The 22,737-nt window shown below is 38.5% G+C and overlaps 1 protein-coding gene across 1 annotated transcript; it reads right to left on the reverse strand.

Moving 5' to 3' along the window:
- Positions 1–2,590: 2,590 nt before the first annotated feature.
- On the reverse strand, positions 2,591–3,520 carry LOC123938352 (vomeronasal type-1 receptor 1-like). Its single transcript, XM_045999664.1, has one exon. It carries the CDS (start codon positions 3,518–3,520, stop codon positions 2,591–2,593), a length of 930 nt encoding a protein of 309 aa, XP_045855620.1.
- Positions 3,521–22,737: the final 19,217 nt, after the last annotated feature.

Here is a 22,737-nt window from a genome sequence, read left to right on the forward strand (position 1 = left end):
GAGCAAGCCCGGGGAGGGAGGAGTCGGGGTCAGGAGCTCCGCCACAGCGCCCCCTGCGGGCGGCGCAGGCAGAGCAGCGGGGGGCGCACTTAGTTGCAAGGATGCACCTAGCCCCTTCCTGGTCCTGCTGAACCCAATAAACCTTGGAAATGTGTAACTGAAATAGAGTACAATATCCTGGCGTCTCCAGAAATACTCAAGGAAAAGTTAAATGGAAACCATATGATAGGAAATGAAATGTAGACAAAACCTTTACAACTTCCAACAAAATTCACTCAAAATTGTACACAAATTTAAAATATACAACTTTCAAAATATCAGAAAAAAAAAATGAAAGAAAATTTACACGACCTTGGATTTGGTAATGCGTGTTAACACACAACACCAAACATCTGTCCAGGAAAGAAAAAAGTGATAGCGTGAAATTTATACAGTTAAAACTAGTACTCTGTGACAGACCTTGCTCAGGAACCAAAAGACAACCCACAAACTGTGAGAAATAGTTGCCAAACACACATCTGATAAACGATCTGTATTCAAACTACACAAAAAACTCTCAGAACTCAACAGCAAGAGTACAAACGACCTAATTAACACTGGGTAAATATCTGCACAGCCATCTGGACCAAGAAGATGTACCAATAAAAGATAAGCATGCAAATACACTCTCCCTCCTCTATCATTAGGAAGTAATCAATGTAAACAACAGTGCAATGGTGCAGAACACCGATGGGAAATGCTAAGTCCAGAAGATGAGGATACTGGTTGCTGGCAGTGGGGAATGACAGGAATGCTCCTTCATGCTGGGGGTGCACGTACGGCCACTTTGGAAAACAATTTGGCAGTTTTATCAAGGATAAATAAATGTCACTTGAATATCCAACAATCACACTTCTAGTGTTTAGACAAGTGCTTTGAGAAACAGTTTCCACACAAAAACTAGCATGCGATGGTGCACAGGAGCTCCTTCAGTGCTAAAAACATAAAGAAATCAGGAAGCCCTTCAATAGATGAATCCGTAAGCAAACGGGTGCATCCAAGGGAAGGGTGCAAGGAAGGCCCCACCAGTCTGCAAAAAGGGTGAATGTAGGGACTGCGGGGCTCCTGTACCCGGTCCTGTATAAATCCACACATGTGTACTGAGTGCCCTCACAGGTCAGGGCTGTGCTGGCACCTGAAGCTGCCCTGGCAGAGTGAGGCCAGCAGAACTCTTCCCAGGTGGGAGAATGGAAAGAAGAATCCATGACCTCTGACGGCCTCCACAACCCTTGACGAGGTTGGGTTGAATTTGAACCACTCAGTGCCCAGGGATATGTTTCACTCTTCTATTAGAGCCCAGGACTGATGGGCAGAGAACCAAGGATTCATCTCAATCCTGGACTCGTGTGTGACACTGGGCAAGTCCTGTCCACCCTAGAGGCCCAGGGAGATGGAGGAGGGGAAGAAGGCCAGTTATGTCTAAACTTAATCCTGACCCTGACCCCAGTCGCCAACCCCAGACCCTGACTCTAAGCCCAAACCCAAATCAGCATCTTATTTCCTAAGCACCTAACAGACCCATCTGCTCTGCACTACCCTACTATGCCATATGCTGAGCATGTAGCACTTGATAATAATGTGTAATTGTGACAAGCTGTCCTATTTCCTCTGCCTGTGGGAGATACCCAGTTCTTGGATGTGGACCATCCACATCTGAGGTCCAAACCTCAGTCACCTGTATGTTCAACAGTTCTCAGGACAATCATCTTCTAGGTGTTTGGGGATCTTGTTTGTTTTCTGGTGTTCTTTCTTTATCTAAACTAGGTAAACAAATTATTGCAAATTTGAACACATTTCTGAGTTTATATGCAAACATTAATAATTCTGTTTATTTTGAAAATTAAGTGTGACATATCTCTTCTTTTGGATTTACAAGGAAGTTTGTTTGAGTGCCAGTTACATCGCTGTTCAAATAAACATCTTCCTACAATATCACCATGTCTAATCATTAACATGTAGGTATAAACTTCCCAGTTCTCCACAGTCCATTCAGTTCACAGTTCAAGGAGACTGGGATTCACCTTCTCTTTTTATACCAATCTTTTATGCCAGTATTTCCCAAGGGAATAAGTTGTACCTCTGTCTCTCAACCCTTTTATATTTCCTTTCTACTGACTCTCAGACATATTTCTGACATACCAAAGTACAGAACACAATTTAATAAACACACATATTTCATCACCTTGCTCAGGGTTAGCATTACCTTACACCAAAAAGTAACCACTATCCTTGGGGGAGGAGGTATTGATTTCTGTAATTGTATGATAAATAGTGTTTCTTATATTACAAAACATTCTACATTGCTTATGTGTTATTGCTTTTTTTAAATTTTAAAAGTTATAAACATGGCTTTATAATGTGAACCTTACATTTAATGTCTAAAATGTTTCACAAATTCACAATAATTATTTCTTTGGGTTGGTCACTCAGTTCAATGGGGTCCATAAATATAACTCATGTCACTGATAAGCCTATTCCTCTGCATTCACACAAATGAGTACTGTGGTGTAGCAGAATGCCAAAGAGTGTTCCTATGATCAATTAATTTTCTTTAAGAAGAGGAAATTCTGATTCTTGCTTTCCTGAAATTTATTCTAGAAATTCTATTTTCATTTTTAACTAGAAAGAAAGAACAGATGGTCGGGTAACATGATGAAAAAAAGTTGCTAAATTTCTCCAGTTCCTGCTTTTTCTTACTTGTATAAAATGCATAAACAGTAAGAAAGGTGTTAGTCCAGTAAAAGAAAACAAAGCAGCTCACCAGTATGAGAATAACATGGGTAGCTTTGTTTTCAGGAGAGGGGGATGAAGACTGGATGGTATTGCGAACATTCTGAGCTGTTTTGTGGTGTCTGTAAAGGATATTCACCATGTAAATACTGTTACATGTCATCAGAGAGAGAAAAAAAAAATCTCGAATGAATACTGTACTTAGAAATACTGGTGCTATATTGCGATTATATGCACTGTTTTTGCAATAAGGACTATAATACCCAAGTCCATCAACAGTAGCATTCCTGTTGGCCTCAGTTTGTAAAATGACCACAAAATAGATGGCCATGTTGATCATCCAGAAGAAAAGCAAGGAAGGTTGAATGAATATAGAGATTCTGTGCTTGAGCCAGGCCCATTTATGATTACTTGGAGTAATAGTCACTGCCTGAAACGTACTCTGAAGAGCGGTGGTGCACAGAGAAATACTCCGGGTAACTCTCTGAATATAGAGCACTATTTTACATCCAGCACTGCCCATCTCCAGCCTAATTCCAAAGGATGACATTATAATTGGAATCCCTCTGAATATGAGGGTCAGGGCATTAGCCAAAGTTAAGTGGGCAAGAATCATATCTAAAGGCTTCTTCTTATGAGGAAGAATTAAGAAGGTGTACATATATAATGTAAATAACAAAGAATTCCCCATGAAACCAAAACCAGTTTGAAAGATAAAGATGATCCCAAAAATTATGTCACTGGAAATCATTGTCTCTCAGTCTCGCTTAGATCTTCAAACCAAGTTCAGTACATTCTATAGACAAATAATTTGATTATGAATGTAAATATTAAAGGTAATTGAAACTGAAGAGTAAGTTATCAAGTTTCAGGGAGTCTTCCTGCAGAATCAGCAAATATACAGCTATACCAGACCAATGGATCATCGAGATTCTTAAAGAACAGAACTGTTAAGGAAGAGAATGCAATGTCTATGAAGAATATCACGTGTTCTGTGAAAAATTAATAAAAGTAAACTTTGTTTAAAATGAAGCCAGGGGTTCCATACAAATTTTAGGATTGTTTGTTCCAGCTATAAGAAAAATACCAATGATATTTTGATAGAGATAGCATTGAAATTGTAGATTGCTCTGAGAACCATAGACATTTTAACAACATTTATTCTTCCAATTCATGAGCATGGATTGTTTTTCCATCTCCTTGTGTCTTTCTCAGTTTCTTTCATAAGCGTTCTGTGGATTCTAGCCTATAGATCATTTACCTCTTTGGTTAGGTTTATACCTAGATATCTTATGGGTTTTGGTGCCATTGTAAATGGAATTGATTCCTTAATCTCTCTTTCTTCAGTTACATTATTAGTGTATAGAAATGCAACTGATTTCTGTGGAACCAGAAAATAACCCCAAATCGCTAGGGGCATGTTGAAAAATAAAAAACAAAGCTGAGGACATCATATTGCCTGACTTCAAGGTATATTACAAAGCTGTGATCATCAAGACAGCATGGTATTGACAGAAAAAAGGACACGTAGATCAATGGAACAGAATAGAGAACCCAGATCTGACCCTCAACTTTATGGTCAACTAATCTTTGACAAAGCAGGAAAAAATATTCAATGGAAAAAAGACAGATTCTTCAATAAGTGGTGCTGGGAAAACTGGACAGTCACATGCAAAAGAATGAAACTTGACCATTCTCTTACAACATACACAAAGATAAACTCTAAATGAATGAAAGACCTCAGTGTGAGACAGGAATCCATCAAAATCCTAGAGGAGAACATAGGCAGTAACCTCTTCGACATCAGCCACAGCAACTTCTTTCAAGACACATCCCTAGAGGCAAGGGAAACAAAAGCAAAAAGAACTTCTGGGTGTAGTGCATAAACAATGAATTCTGGAACACTGAAAAGAAATACATTTTTTTTAAAAAGAAAAAGAAGAAAAAAGAACTGAGACATCATCATGATAAAGAGCTTCTGCACAGCAAAAGCAGCAAAAGAAACAGTCAACAAAACAAAGAGGCAACCCACAGAATGGCAAAATATACTTGCAAATGACATTACAGAAAAAGGACTGATATCCAAGATCTATAAAGGACTTCTCAAACTCAACACCCAAAAAACAAATAATCTAGTCAAAAAAATGAACAGAAGACATGAACAGACACTTCTCCAAATAAGACATACAAATGGCTAACAGATATATGAAAAAAGCATTCTTCATCATTAGCCATCAGGGAAATTCAAATCAAAACCACACTGAGATACCACCTTACACGTGTGAGAATGGCCAAAATTAACAGAACAGGGAAAAATAAGTGTTGGAGAGGATGTGGAGAAAGGGGAACCCTCTTACACTGTTGGTGGGAATGCAAGTTCATGCAGCCACTTTGGAAAACAGCACGGAGGTTCCTCAAAAAATTAAAAATATAGCTACTCTATGACTGGGCAATTGCACTACTGGGCATTTATCCCAAAGATACAGATGTAGTGAAAAGAAGGGCCATATGCACCTCAGTGTTCATAGCAGCAATATCCACAATAGCCAAAAGGTGGAAAGAGTCAATATGCCCTTCAACAGATGAATGGATAAAGAAGGTGTGACCATTATACACAATGGAATATTACTCAACCATCGGAAGGATGAATACCCCACTTTTGCATCAACATGGATGGGACTTGAGGAGATAATGCTGAGTGAAGAAAGTCGAGCAGAGAAAGTCAATTATCATATGGTTTCACTTACTTAAGGAACATTAGGAATAGTATGAAGGACATTAGCAAAGGAAGGAAAAAATGAAGGGTGGGAAATTGGAGGAGAAGATGAACCATGAGAGACTGTGGACTCCGAAAAACAAATTGAGGGTTTTAGAGGGGAGGGGTGTTGGCCTGATGATGGGTATTGAGGAGGGGACATATTCCATAGAGCAATGGGTGTTATATGCAAACAATGAATCATGGAACACTACATCTAAAACTAATGATGTACTCTATGGTGACTAACATAACATAATAATAATATTGACAATAATGAAGAAGAAGAAAGTATGTGAATTTGGCAAATTTTCAGGATACAAGATAAACACACAAGATTCAGCTGTATTTCTGTACACTAGCACTGAACAATCTAAGTATTTTTTAGGACAGCAAAATTTAAAACAGCATTTGAAACACTATGATACTTAGGAATAAATTTAACCAAGGAGGTATAATATTTATACACTAAAACTAAGAAACATAGCAGTAAGAAATTAAAGAAAACACAAATGAATAGAAATACATCCTATGTCCATGGATTGGAAGACTTAATATTTTTTATTGTGTTATGTTAGTCAACATAAAATACATCATTAGTTTTTGATGTCGTGTTCCAAGATTCATTGTTTACATATAATATCCAGTGCTCCATGCAATATATGCCCTCCTTAACACCCATCACCCAGCTAGCCATCCCCCCCCCACACCACTCCCATCTAAAATCCTCAATTTGTGGAAGACTTAATCTTGTTACAATGGCAATACTTCCTGAAGTGATCTCCAGATTGATTTAGCCCCAACCAAGATCTCAATGGCCATTCTTGCAGAAATGGAAAAACTGAGCCTAAAATATCTATGGAATTTTGAAGAACCTCAAACTTCTAAACCAATTTTTTAAAGAACAAGGCTGAAGATTCACACTTCTGAGTTCAAAACTTTCAACAAAGCTAAAATCAAAGCAGTGGTACTGGCATAAAGATAGACATATAGATGAATGGAATTGAGTGGAATACAGAGTCCAAAAACAAACTGATTTTTGATGAGGGTCCCAAGACCCATGAACTGGGGGAAAACAGTGCCCAGGGTTGGACAACTTAATATCTGCATGCAAATGAGTGATGTGGACCCTTATTTTATATCATACACAAAAATTAACCCAAAATAGATCAAAGAACTAAAGAACCATAGGACAAATCTTCATGTTCTTGAAATCAGCAATGTTATCTTAAATAGGACAAAAAAAGCATAAAGCAACAAAAGGAAAAATAAGTAAATTGGAATTCACAAAATCAAAAGTTTTAGGGGACGCCTGGGTGACTCAGTGAGTTAAAGCCTCTGCCTTCAGCTCAGGTCATGATCCCAAGGTCCTGGGATCAAGCCCTGCATCAGGCTCTCTGCTCAGCTGGGAGCCTGCTTCCCCCTCTCTCTCTCTGCCTGCCTCTCTGCCTACTTGTGATCTCTGTCTGTCAAATAAATAAATAAAATCTTTTAAAAAAATTAAAATTAAAAAAAAAGTTTTAGTACATCATAAGACACTGTCAGGCAAATAAAGAGATTTCCCAAAGATTTAGAGAAAGTTATTAGCAAATAATGTCTCTGATAAGGATCTGCTATATGGAATACATTAAAAAAGAAAAAAAAAAACTGTTAAACCCAACCACAAAAAGCCAAACAACTCAACCAAAATGTGGGCAAAAAACTTGAACAGACACTTCCCCAAAGACATTCTAATGGCCAAGAAAAACATGAAAATGTGTTCAATACCATTATTCATTAGAGAAAGGCAAAGAAATCAAAACCACAATGAGATACTACTCCACACTCTCTACGAGTATCATAATCAGAAAGAAAGAAAATAATGACAAGTATGTGAGAAGTTGGAACTCTCACACATTGCTGGTGGAAATGTGAAGTGGTCAGCCCCTGTGGAAAATATTTAGTAGCTCCTCCATATGTTAAACATATTATCATTATTAATTATATATTATATATTAATTATATAATAGCAATTATATATTAATTATATATAATTATATAATAGCAATTATACTCTTAGGCATATACTTGAAGGGAAATAAGTGTTCAAACAAAAACGTGTACACAAACATTCATAGCATATCTGGTTTCAATAGCTCCAAGGTGGAAACAACCTCCTTGCCCAACAACAGAAGAATGGATAAGCAAAATTTAGTACATTCATATGCTGGACTATTATTCAGCTATAAAAAGGAATGGAGTGCGGATACACACTGCGAGCTTTACAAACATTATGCTGAGCAAAAGAAGCCAGACAGAAGGCATCTGTATTGTATGATTCTATTTATACTAAGTATAAATTTACATAAATATAAATATCCAGAATAGGTAAATCCACAGTGATGAAGAGCAGAGTAGCAGTTTCCAGAGCTGCGGGCAGGGAGGGAATGAGGAATAACTGCCCACATGACATGAGGTTTTCATCTGGAATAATGAAAATGTTCCAAAACTAGATAGTGGTGATGGTCATCTGATATTATGAATGTACATAATGCCAGGGAATTGTAGACCTTAAAATGGTCAAAAGAGTTATTTTATGTTATGTGTATTTTATCACAGTAAAAACATGAAGAAAAAAATAGAACTTAGCTCAAAGTTGAGACAGATTATCATTCCTGAGAATGTTTCAACACTTCTAGTGGAAATCACAGAGAACAGAACTATATATTTAGTGTGATTAAAAAAAAAAAACTCCTAGAAATTAATTACCAATGGAAATGTTACTTAGGAGTAAAGGTAGATTGAAGATATTTTCAGACACATATGCATACATGCAAACACACCACACTACACAGACACACCCACACACACAGAGTCACTACAAAAGGAAATTCTAAATAATGTTTTTCAGGTAGAAGAAATGTTTCCCCTGAAGGACCAGTGTCCTAAGTTGTAGTCTAAGAAGCAGCCCCTACAGCACAGTCACCAAAACCCTTCCACAAGTAAACTGTAGACCCAGGGAACATCATGGTGCCCTCTATTAAATGGTCAAGATAGGAGTAATTCCAAACTTACATTCTGGCCAGTAGCTAAAATTGTGAGCATTCGACAACTCATTGTATTACACTAGTATAATTTTTAAATAAAACCAAGAAATGAAAATATGTAACATATCAATATAATTTATGGAGATGTAATCCTGAGCAAAATCAATTAATTAATCCAACAATATACAAAATGATAGTTTCCGTGAATGAGTTAGGTTTCCCCAAGAAAACAAATTTGCCCTATTATTAAGAAAAATTAGCCAATAAAATTAACTATATTCAAAGTTAAAGTATGCTCTTCTCAATACTTGCATCAAAATTCCTTGACGAGCACTGGGTGTTATATGCAACTAATGAATAATGGAAGACTATATCAAAAATTATTGGTGTGGGGTACCTGGGTGGCTCAGCGGGTTAAGCCTCTGCCTTCAGCTCAGGTCATGATCTCAGGGTCCTGGGATTGAGCCCCGCATCGGGCTCTCTGCTCAACTGGGAGCCTACTTCTCCCTCTCTGCCTGCCCCTCTGCCTACTTGTGATCTCTCTCTCTCTCTGTGTGTCAAATAAATAATAAATAAATCAAGTCTTTAAGAAAAATTATTGGTGTAAAATATGTTGGCTAAGAACTTAATAAAAAAAATAGAGCTACCCTATGACCCAGAAATTGCACTACTGGGTCTTTGCTGCAAAGATACAGATGCAGTGAAAAGAAGTGTCACGTGCACCCCAATGTTCATAGCGGCAGCGTCCACAATAACCAAACTGTGGGAAGAGCCAAGATTCCCTTCAGCAGACAAATGTATAAAGAAGATGTGGTCCATATATACAATGGAATATTACTCAGCCATCAGAAATGATGAATACCCCACGTTTACATCAACATGGATGGGACTGGAGGAAATTATGCTGAGTAAAAGAGTCAAGTAGAGAAAGTCAATCATCATACAGTTTCACTTACTTGTGGTGAGGAATAGCCTGGAGGACATCAAGAGAAGGAAAGGGAAAAATGAAGAGGGGGAATCAGAAGGGGAGATGCACCATGAGAGACTATGGACTCCTGGAAACAATCTGAGGGTTTTGGAGGGGTGGGTGTGGGGGAATGGGTGAGCATGGTGATTGGTATTAAGGAGGGCACGTATTGCATGGAGCACTGGGTCTTATAGATAAACAATGAATCATGGAACACTGCATCAAAAACTAATGATGTACTGTATGGTGACTAAGATAACATAATAAAAAAAGGATACCTTAACAGAGAAAATATAAATAAACAAACAAAAAAATGAAATCCCTGATTAAACTCAAAATGCTTTTAAAATTAAAACAAATGATAGAAAAGTAAGAATAAAATGGCACATGCTTAGCCCAGGATATTAATTATAATCTGGGCCTAATTATACCCTAATCATCCTGCAGAATGACAAAATACTGCAGACTCTCTGTGAGTGAGAAAATACCAGTATAACTCTTTTCATTATTTTTGTACCAGAGGAGCTGATCTACAACCTAAGGTAAAGAAAAACGACTAGTACATATTTTGGAAAGGAAAAAATACCCACAATTTTCTCATTAGATGATATGATTTTCTATGTATAAACTCCCTAAGACTCTAGAGTCTAAAATGTAAAAAGAAGAGACTTTTACAAGGTAAAAAGATAAAAATATCACAATAATCATTTGCAATTATATATCAGAAAGAAACTCTATTTCTATAAAACAAAGTTTAAGGTTGAGATACTACATAAACAGTATAAAAATATCAAGTAACTATAAATAAAAAAAGAGACATGTGAAAACAGTAAGAGAAAAAGCATGTAACTTTTCATGTTCAAAGACTCAAAGATGTCATATGTAAATTATGTCCACATTTCCAAAATGATATATAAATATTATAGAATCCAGATCTGATTCTCAAAATGAGTTTCCCAACTGTTCAATGTATGTGATATGCACAAGGTCAAAAATAGTCAAAGCAACTTTAAAAGAAGAAAAGTATATAAATAATTACTCCATGAAGAATCAAGGTAAGTGAGTATGAAGCTACATCATTAAGATATGATGTGTTTGGTGCTAGGAGCCATCTGGGAAACAAATTAAAGTTCCTAGCAGTCAATCAACACATTTTTCTAGTCCTCATACACGATGCAGTAAAGAAGAGAAGTGGGAAAAGAAGGGATTTTACAACAATAGTGTTAGCTCTTTTCTAAATATGACCTGAGATATTTCTGATATAATGTCCTATAAAATATCATTTTCTTATGCATTGAACACTTAGCTGTAAAAACAAAACCATTAAATATTTTAGAATTTATATAGAGAATATCTTCAAGAGATTAGACCAGATATGTTTTTCTTAAATTTTTAAAAAGCATAAATATAAATAAAAATATTAGAAGATTTTACCACATTAAAATGAAGAGTATAAAGTGAGAGTGCTAACAAGCCCCAGGGAGGAGGGGCTACTTGCCACAAACATAACAGCAAATTACAGCTTGTAGAATGTATTTGGGGATGCACAGTGTATTCAGGCTAGAAGGTGGAATACTAAGTATAAAAGAAACAAAGGAAAAGGGGAGGAAATGCAAAAGAACAATAAACGTACCTCTGAAAATAGGATATGGTAGTGAAGATCTTGGCAACAGCAGAAATGCTGTAATTATTAGCAGAAAGGGAGAGAGTGAGGGGGTTGTAGAAGTAGGTAAGTGGAAGAAAGAGAAAAATTACATATAAATACTAACTTGTGGGGGGACATGATTATATGCACACTTAAAAAAAATAAAAGACTGCAAAGTATTAAATCAATGCCCTAAAAACAAGCACATATGGGGTGCCTGGCTGACACAGTTGGTTAAGCATCCAACTCTTGGTTTTGGCTGAGGTCATCATCTCATGGGTAGCGAAAGTGAGCCCTACCTGGCTCCAGGCTCAATATGGAGTCTGCTCAAGACTCTCTCTCCATCTCCCGTTGTCCCTGCCTCACCCTATGTTCTGTCTCTCTCTCTCAAATAAATAGAAATCTTTAAAAACAAAACAACCACCACCAAAATAAGTGCATAAAGCTGAAAAGAAAGTGCAACCAACAAAAGAAATAGCCACTATTTACATTGACATGCATAGAGCTGGAGGGGATTATGCTGAGTGATCTAAGTCAAGCAGAGAGAGAAAATTATCATATTGCTTCAATCATGTGGGAACATAAGAAATAGAGCAGAGGACCTCAGGGAAAGGGAGGGAATATTGGATGGGAAAAAATCAGAGAGGGAGACAAACCATGAATGACTGAACACTGGGAAACAAACTGAGAGACACAGAAAGGAGGGAGTGGGGCGATGTGGAGACCAGGAGATGGGTATTAAGGAGGGCACATCTTGGGATGAGCACTCGGTGTTATATGGAACTAATGAATCACTGAAAACTACAGCAAAAGCCTATCATGTACTATACACTGGCTAACTGAAAATAATAAAAAAAATACATTAAAAAAAGAAAGGAAGGAAGGAAAGAACAGAAATAGAATAAGTAGTAAGTCAGACAAGCTCCAAAGTGTGAAGGAGCAGGAAGGGATGACAAGAAAGAAGGCAAAGAATAGGTGATGTAATTAATACGTGGCATATTTCAACCTGTCATCAAGTATATGTAAGGCAATAAATTCATAAAGTTATCTCAATTAAACATAGACAGATTTTTTAAAATAAATGCGATTAAAGAAGAAAGATGGATAAGGTCAGGAAAGCCAAAGGAGAAATTTTGTATTGCATGGAGCACTGGGTATGGTGCATAAACAATGAATCTTGGAACAGTGAAAAAAAAATTAAATAAAATTTTAAAAAATAGAGAACAGAGTTTAGTTAATGAGCAATTAACTAACAGAATAGAAAAAGAAGATAAACAATAAATTTAAATGTTGGTATGGTAAAACCAAAATGCTTATTGTACCATAAAATAAATTAATATAAAGAAGAAATCTGAAATAGAGGGGGAATTTTAAGAGATAGAAGATCATGTTTAGACTTGGAAAGAAGAGAATAAAGTGAGTGGTAGAATTCTGGAAAGGGTTTACTATCTCCTTTGCAGCCCTGAGCCCCGGTTGCAGCAGCAACATCCTTACCAAAGCCAGTGCTTGTGGACCCAGTGCAGGAGGACAACTCTCACAGGCTGTGCTGAAACACAATAGCAGGATGTCAGGGTTATGGGGAAGGGACTGTGTGACTTCATCTCCCCCTGGGCACTAACTACTTTGTTATCCAAAGTGGAAATGGCCTTGTGTACAAAGACTCAGCCTGGAATGTACACAGGAGCCCAAACTCTACTCCTTGGTGAGGAGTGTCTCCTCTTAGGGTCATTAAGATCATCAGCTACAAGGGCACAATTACCTTCTGATGTAGCAGATTGCTCCCAAGTTGAACCAAGTTGTAAATTATTCCTCAGGGTTCCAGAACAATGATGGTACACTAACCAGAAGTTTAGCTTTCTCAGGGACCAGAATTACGCCAACACTCAGTGTTACACTGGCCACAGTGCAGCATCCCTGAGGCTGGGATGGTGACTCTTCAGACTTGAGTTGTTTCGAGTTTCTGAAACTTTCATGTAAAGCAAGCATATTGCTTTGTCTTGTTCAGTGACCAAATGCTCAACACGAGGTCCGTGATATAACCTAAACGAACTTAACTACAGGAAAAATATGCATTTTTAAAATCTTTTTTTACTTTTTCTGTGTTCCAATAGTCACTGTTTATGCATCACACCCAGTGCTCCATGCAGTAGGTGCCCTCCTTAATACCCACCACCAGGATCACCTAACCCCCCAGTTCCCTCCCCTCCAAACCCCTCAGTTTGTTTCTCAGAGTCCACAGTTTTTCATGGTTTGTCTCCCCATCTGATTTCTCCCAACTCACTTCTCTCCAACTCTCAAGGTCCTCTGTGTTATTCCTTATTCTCCACAAGTAAGTGAAACTATATAATGATTGACTCTCTCTGCTTGACTTATTTCGCTCAGCATAATCTCCAGTCCCATCCGGTTGATACAAATGTTGGGTATTCATCCTTCCTGATGGAGGCATAATACTCCGTTGTATATATGGACCATAACTTCTTTACCCATTCATCTGTTGAAGGACATCTCGGCTCTTTCCACAGTTTGGCGACTGTGGCCATTGCTGCTATGAACATTGGGCTTGGTAGTGGGTACTAAGGAGGGCATGTATTGCATGGAACACTGGGTGTGGTGCATAAACAATGAGTCTTGGAAAACTGAAAATATAAAATAAAGTTTAAATCAAAAAACAACAACAATAAAAAAATAATAAAATAAAATAAAACTTTAAAAAATCATCTTTTTATTTTTGATACACCTTTCTGATTCATATCTGAATCAGCTACATTTTTTCAATGGTTCTCTTTCACTTTTATACTTATTAAGCTATTTTCTTTTATCTTTATTTATTTTTTTCATCTTTATTTATCTTTTATCTTTATTTTATTTTTTTTCAGTGTTCCAGAATTCATTGTTTATGCACCACACCCAGTGCTCCATGAAATGTATGCCCTCCATAATACCCACCACCAGGCTCACCCTTAATCTCTTCATTTCTCTCAACTTTATTTATATCATTTCCAAATTAGCTAATTTTTTTATTTTTTATTTTTTTAAACATGTATCACTTTATTTTTTTCTTTTCAGCATAACAGTATTCATTGTTTTTGCACCACACCCAGTGCTCCATGCAATATGTGCCCTCACTAATACCCACCACCTTGTTCCCCAACCTTCCACCCCCTGCCCCTTCAAAACCCTCTGGTTGTTTTTCAGAGTCCATAGTCTCTCATGGTTCACCTACCCTTCCAATTTCCCTCAACTCCCTTCTCCTCTCCATCTCCCCATGTCCTCCATGTCATTTGCTATGCTCCACAAATAAGTGAAACCATATGATAATTGACTCTCTCTGCTTGACTTATTTCACTCAGCATAATCTCTTCCAGTCCTGTCCATGTTGCTACAAAAGTTGGGTATTCATCTTTTCTGATGGAGGCATAATACACCATAGTCTATACAGACCACATCTTCCTTACCCATTCATCCGTTAAAGGGCATCTTGGTTCTTTCCACAGTTTGGCGACCGTGGCCATTGCTGCAATAAACATTGGGGTACAGATGGCCCTTCTTTTCACTACATCTGTATCTTTGGGGTAAATACCCAGCAGTGCAATTGCAGGGTCATAGGGAAGCTCTCTTCTTAATTTCTTCAGGAGTCTCCACACTGTTCTCCAAAGTGGCTGCACTAACTTGCATTCCCACCAACAGTGGAAGAGGGTTCCCCTTTCTCCACATCCTCTCCAACACACGTTGTTTCCTGTCTTGCTAATTTTGGCCATTCTAACTGGTGTCAGGTGGTATCTCAATGTGGTTTTAATTTGAGTCTCCCTGATGGCTAGTGATGATGAACATTTTTTCATGTGTCTGATAGCTAATTTTTATTTATTCCTCTGTTTGTACTTTTTCAGGATTCTTTTTTTAAGATCTTATTGATTTGTTTATTTATTTGGCAGGGAGAGAGAGTGAGCACAAGTGGGGGGAGTGACAGGCAGAGGGAGAGGGAGAAACAGACTTCCTCTGCAGGGAGCCTGATGTGGGGCTCAATCCCAGAACCCCAGGATCATGACCTGAGCCAAAGGCAGATGTTTAACTGACCGAGCCACACAGGTGCCCCAGTTTCAGGATTCTTTTTTCCTTTTTCTTTGTTCTGTATATTTATTTCTAAAGATTTCTTCCCCAACCATTTCTTAGTTCAGATTCTTCTTACATTGATTTTGTTCTATATTCAAAACTTTAGTTAACTGGAACATGTTGTCAAATGAAGAAACAATCATTTTAATCTGAGGGATTGGCACAAAAACAGACACATAGATCAATGGGAGAGAATAGAGAACCCAGAAATGGACCCTCAACTCTATGGCCAACTAATCTTCAACAAAGCAGGAAAAAATATCCAACAGAAAAAGGCAGTCTTTTCAACAAATAGTGCTGGGAAAATAGGACAGCCACATGCAGAAGGATGAAACTCGACCTTTCTCTTACACCATACACAAATACAAATTTAAAATTGACAAAAGGCTTAAATGTGAGATAGGAATCCATCCAAATCCTAGAGGAGAACACAGGGCCAACATCTTCAACCATGAACACAGCAACTTTTTGCAAGATATGTCTTGCAAAAGAGGCAAAGGAAACAAAAGCTAAAATGAACTTTTGGGACTTCATCAAGATAAAAATCTTCTGCACAACAAAGGAAACAGTTAACCAAACAAAGAGAATAATGGGAGAAGATAATTGCTAATGACACTACAAAGGGCAGATATCCAAGATCTATGAAGAACTTCTCAAACTCAACACCCAAAAAAATAAATAATCCAGTCAAAAAATGGGCAGAAGACATTAATACATTTCTTTGATGAAGACATACAAATGGCCAACAGACACATGAAAAATGTCCCACATCAGTTGCCATCAGGGAAATACAAATAAAATCCACATCAAGATACATCTCACACCAGTCAGAATGGCTAAAAAAATTAATAAATAATAGAGGGAACACCACCCCAATGTTCTTAGCAGCAATGTCCACAATAGCCAAACCATAGAAGGAGTCAAGATGCCCCTCAGCAGATGAATGATTAAAGAAGATGTGGTCTGTGTATATAATGGAATATTGCTCAGCCATCAAAAAGGATGAATACCCACCATTTGCACCAATGTGGATGGAACTGAAGGACATTATGTTGAGTGAAAGAAGTCAGGCAGAGAAAGTCAATTATCATATGGTTTTCACTTAGTTGTGGAATGTAAGGAATAACATGGAGGACACTAGGAGAAGGAAGGGAAAAATGAAGGGGTGGAATTGGAGAAGGAGATGAACCATGAGAGACTATGCGCTCTGAGAAACAATCTAGAGGGGAGGGGTGAGGGATGGGTTAGGTCTGGGAGGGATAATAAGGAGGGCACATATCTCATGGAGCACTGGGTGTTATGTGCAAACAATGAATCATGGAACACTAAATCAAAAACTAATGATGTACTGTATAGTAACTAGCATTACATGATTTAAAAAATCGGAAAAAAAAAAAGAAATGAACAGGAAAATAAAAACTGAACTCAGATCCCAAAACCAAGTACTCATCTGAACCTTTACCAGAACATGAACCATAACATGAGCTTTACCAGAACCTGAACTTGTCCTGGAACCCTAACTCAAACCCTAACCTTAGAACTAAACTAAACCCTATCCTAACCCTGAAACAGAAACCAATCCTCAAATCCCAAATCTTAACTCAAACCACAGCCGGAAACCATACATGAATCCAAATCCTAACCCTAACCTGAACCGTAACCTGATACCGAACCTGACCTGAACCTGTACCCAACCCAAATCCAATCCTTATCCAGAACACAAACATGAACCCCAATCTGACCCATACATGAACCCTAACCCTAATCTGAACCATAACCCTAACCCCAACCCAAGCCTGGATCCCAAACCTGAACCCTAAAGCCCAAACCCGAACCTAGGACTGAGCTGACCTGAACCCAAACCCTGTGTCCATATCCATAGCCCCACCTTCTGGTTCCAAGGGTGGCTGGTCCCTGGGTCAGGGCCCTCATCTGGGTATGACTGCAGTGCTCCCAGGGCTGTGTGGTCCTGCAGAGCACAGCATGTTGGGGAAGGTGGGGCTGGAGTGCTCTGTCACTGTGGCACCTTTCTCAAGATGCCTGACCGGCATTCTGTGCATGGGTGTATTTGCTTCTATATCTTGTCAATTTTCAAACAATGTGCATAGTTTCTTTTTGAATGGTGAGTGTGCACTTTTTCATTTGTGTCCAATTACTACTTATAGGCAATAATGATTCAGTGCTCTAGATGGATTATATTTGTTCTGATGTCAGTATATTCTGAAGAGAATTTTCATCCAAGGCCAATCACAATTCATTGAATGCATAATTACTGAAATTATGAGGAAACTCATCTCTGTCTTACCATAAGAAACATACAGTGGTAAGAAGCCTGGGTGGCTCAGTCAGCTAAGTGTCTGCTTTTCGCTCAGGTTGTAATATCAGGGTCCTGGGATCGAGTCCTATGTCGGGCTCCCTGCCCGGTGGGGAGTCTGCCTCTCCCTCTGCCTGCTGCTCCCCCTGCTTGTGCTCTCTCTCTCTAGCAAGTAAATAAATAAAACCTTAAAAAAAGAAACATACAGTAGCATGGCAGTGTGGCAAGCAATGTGGCATGAAATCTGAAAGGATTAAAATACAGCAGAGAAAGTTAACATTAACAGTAGGTCATACTATTTTCTCATCAATGCCAGTGTCAACTGAAATTATTCCACTATCAGTGCTATGATATGAAGATTTGAGTTTCCTAAAGTGCATATATTCAATCTAAATACCCACTGTGATGGTGCCAGAGCAAGGGGTCTCCAGGTGAATAGGTCATTAAGGTGGTGTCCTTGTAACTGGGATGATAGCGGACCCTCGAACAAGATTTTGAAATGCCCAGGTCCACTTATAGGTGGATTTGTAAAAATAAATTCAGTACAGCACTATAAGCGCATTTTCTCTTCTTTTTTTTTATTTTTTATTTGTTTATTTGTTTATTTACAGCATAACAGTGTTCATTGTTTTGGCATCACACCCAGTGCTCCATGCAGTACGTGCCCTCCCTATTACCCACCACCTGGTTCCTCAACCTCCAACCCCCCCGCCCCTTCAAAACCCTCTGGTTGTTTTTCAGAATCCATAGTCTCTCATGGTTCATCTCCCCTTCCAGTTTCACTCAACTCCCTCTCCTCTCCATCTCCCCATGTCCTCCATGTTCTTTGTTATGCTCCAGAAATAAGAGAGACCATATGATACTTGACTCTTTCTGCTTGACTTATTTCGCTCAGCATAATCTCTTCCAGTCCCGTCCATGTTACTACAAAAGTTGGGTATTCATCCTTTCTGATGGAGGCATAATACTCCATTGTGTATATGGACCACATCTTCCTTATCCATTCATCCGTTGAAGGGCATCTTGGTACTTTCCACAGTGTGGTGACCGTAGCCATTGCTGCAATAAACATTGGGGTACAGATGGCCCTTCTTTTCACTACATCTGTATCTTTGGGGTAAATACCCAGCAGTGCAATTGCAGAGTCATAGGGAAGCTCTACTTTTAATTTCTGGAGGAATCTCCACACTGTTCTCCAAAGTGGCTGCACCAACTTGCATTCCCACCAACAGTGGAAGAGGGTTCCCCTTTCTCCACAACCTCTCCAACACATGTTGTTTCCTGTCCTGCTAATTTTAGCCATTCTAACTGGTGTCAGGTGGTATCTCAATGTGGTTTTCATTTTAATCTCCCTGATGGCTAGTGATGATGAACATTTTTTCATGTGTCTGATAGCCATTTGTACGTCTTTGTTGGAGAAGGGTCTGTTCATATCTTCTGCCCATTTTTCGATATGATTCTCTGTTTTGTGTGTGTTGAGTTTGAGGAGTTCTTTAGAGATCCTGGATATCAACCTTTTGTCTGTACTGTCATTTGCAAATATCTCTCCCATTCCGTGGGTTGCCTTTTTGTTTTGTTGACTGTTTCTTTGCTGTGCAGAAGCTTTTGATCTTGATAAAGTCCCAAAAGTTCATTTTTGCTTTTGTTTCCTTGGCCTTTGGAGACATATCTTGAAAGAAGTTGCTGTGGCTGATATCGAAGAGGTTACTGCCTATGTTCTCCTCTAGGATTCTGATAGATTCCTGTCTCATGTTGAGGTCTTTTATCCATTTCGAGTTTATCTTTGTGAACGGTGTAAGGGAATGGTCGAGTTTCATTCTTCTACATATCGCTGTCCAGTTTTCCCATTTATTGAAGAGACTGTCTTTTTTCCATTGAATATTTTTTCCTGTTTTGTCGAAGATTATTTCACCATAGAGTTGACGGTCCATATCTGGGCTCTCCACTCTGTTCCAGTGGTCTATGTGTCTGTTTTTATGCCAGTACCACGCTGTCTTGGTGATCACAGCTTTGTAGTAAAGCTTGAAATCGGGTAACGTGATGCCGCCAGTTTTGTTTTTGTTTTTCAACATTTCATTAGCAATTCGGGGTCTCTTCTGATTCCATACAAATTTTAGGATTATTTGCTCCAGCTCTTTGAAAGATATCAGTGGAATTTTGATCGGAATGGCATTAAAAGTATAGATTGCTCTAGGCAGTATAGACATTTTAACAATGTTTATTCTTCCAATCCAAGAGCATGGAACAGTCTTCCATCTTTTTGTGTCTTCTTCAACTTCTTTCATGGCTGTTCTGTAGTTCCTCGAGTACAGGTCCTTTACCTCTTTGGTTAGGTTTATTCCCAGGTATCTTATGGTTCTTGGTGCTATAGTAAATGGAATTGATTCTCTGATTTCCCTTTCTGTATTTTCATTGTTAGTGTATAAGAAAGCCACTGATTTCTGTACATTGACTTTGTATCCTGCCACGTTACTGAATTGCTGTATGAATTCTAGTAGTTTGGGGGTGGAGTCTTTGGGGTTTTCCATATAAAGAATCATGTCATCTGCGAAGAGAGAGAGAGTTTGACTTCTTCCTTGCCAATTTGGATACCTTTTATTTCTCTTTGTTGTCTGATTGCCATTGCTAGGACTTCTAATACTATGTTGAACAAGAGTGGTGAGAGTGGGCATCCTTGTCATGTTCCTGATCTCAGCCACAGCAACTTCTTTCAAGATATGTCTCCAAAGGCAAAGGAAACAAAAGTGAAAATGAACTTTTGGGACTTCATCAAGATCAAAGGCTTCTGCACAGCAAAGGAAACAGTCAACAAAACAAAAAGGCAACCCACGGAATGGGAGAAGATATTTGCAAATAACAGTACAGACAAAAGGTTGATATCCAGGATCTCTAAAGAACTCCTCAAACTCAACACACACAAAACAGATAATCATATCAAAAAATGGGCAGAAGATATGAACAGACACTTCTCCAATGAAGACATACAAATAGCTATAAGACACATGAAAAAAATGCTCATCATCACTAGTCATCAGGGAGATTCAAATTAAAACCACATTGACATATCACCTTACACCAGTTAGAATGGCTAAAATTAGCAAAACAGGAAACAACATGTGTTGGAGAGGTTGTGGAGAAAGGGGAACCCTCTTCCACTGGTGGTGGGAATGCAAGTTGGTACAGCCACTCTGGAGAACCGTGTGGAGATTCCTCAAGATATTAAAAATAGAGCTTCCCTGTGGCCCTGCAATTGCACTACTGGGTATTTACCCCAAAGATACAGATGTAGTGAAAAGAAGAGCCATCTGTACCCCAATGTTTATAGCAGCAATGGCCCCGGTCACCAAACTGTGGAAAGAACCAAGATGCCCTTCAATGGACGAATGGATAAGGAAGATGAGGCCCATATACACTATGGAGTTTTATGCCTCCATCAGAAAGGATGAATACCCAACTTTTGCAGCAACATGGACGGGACTGGAAGAGTTTATACTGAGTGAAATAAGTCAAGAAGAGAGAGTCAAGTATCATATGGTTTCACTTATTTGTTGAGCATAACAAAGAACGTGGAGGACATGGGGAGATGGAGAGGAGAGGGAGTTGAGGGAAATTAGAAGGGGAGATGAACCATGAGAGATTATGGACTCTGAAAAACAACCTGAGGGTTTTGATGGGGCGGGGTTGGGAGGTTGGGGAACAGGTGGTAGGTAATAGAGAGGGCACGTATTGCATGGAGCACTGAATGTGGTGCAAAAACAATGAATACTGTTATGCTGAAAATTAAAAAAATAAATAAATAAAAAGAAGTCTGTAACACACAATGGTAGAAATATTAGACTGGCATCAGACTTATCCACAGAGACCTGGCAGGCCAGAAAGAACTGGCATGATATATTCAGAGCACTAAATGAGAAAAATATGCAGCCAAGAATGCTATAACCAGCTAGACTATCATTGAATATAGAAGGAGAGATAAAAAAGCTTCCAGGACAAACAAAGATTAAAAGTATTTGCAGGGGCACCTGGGTGGCTCAGTGGATTAAACCTCTGCCTTAGGCTCAGGTCATGATCCCAGGATCCTGGGATCAAGCCCCATGTCGGGCTCTCTGCTCAGCGGGGATCCTGCTTCCTCCTCTCTCTCTCTCTCTCTCTCTCTCTCTCTCTCTCCCTCTCTCAGCCTGCCTCTCCACTTACTTGTGATCTCTGTAAAATTTTTTTTAAAATTTTTTAAAAAGTATTTGCAAACACCAAAACAGCCCTTCAGGAAATATTGAAAGGGATCCTCTAGGCAAAGAGAGAGTATAAAAGTAATAGACCAGAAAAGAGACAATATACAGTAACAGTCACCTTACAGGAAATACAATAGCACTAAATTCATATCTTTCAATATTTACCCTGAATGTAAATGGGCTAAATGTCCCAATCAAAAGACACAGGGCATCAGAATGGATAAAAAACTAAAAGCCATCAATAAGTTGTCTACAAGAAACTCATTTTATACCCAAAGACACCTCCAGATATAAAGTGAGGGAGTGGAAAACAATTTGCCATGATAATGGACAACAAAAGAAAGCGAGGGTGGCAATTCTTATATCAGGTAAATTATGTTTTAAGCCAAAGGCTATAATAAAAGATGAGGAAGGACACTATATCATACTCAAAAGGTCTGTCCAGCAAGAACATCTAACAATTTTAAATATCTATGCTTCTAACATGGGAGCAGCCAGGTATATAAATCAATTGATAAAAAATCAAAGAAACACATCAATAATAATACAATAATAGTAGGGGTCTTTAACACCCCCCCCCTCACTGAAATGGACAGATTGTCCAAGCAAAAGATCTACAAGGAAATAAAGCCTTTAAATGACACACTGGACCAGGTGGACATCACAGATATATTCAGAACATTCCATCCCAAAGCAACAGAATACACATTTTTCTCTAGAGCATATGGAACATTCTCCAGAAAGATCACATCCTGGTCACAAATCAGGTCTCAACTGGTATCAAAAGATGGGGATCATTCCCTCCATATTTTTGACCACAATGCTCTGAAGCTAGAACTCAATCACAAGAGGAAAGTTGGAAAGAATTCAAATACATGGAGGCTAAAGAGCATCCTACTAAAGAATGAATGGGTCAACCAGA

This window comes from Meles meles, chromosome 3, assembly GCF_922984935.1.
Source record: "Meles meles chromosome 3, mMelMel3.1 paternal haplotype, whole genome shotgun sequence".
Classification (NCBI taxonomy): Eukaryota; Metazoa; Chordata; class Mammalia; order Carnivora; family Mustelidae; genus Meles; species Meles meles.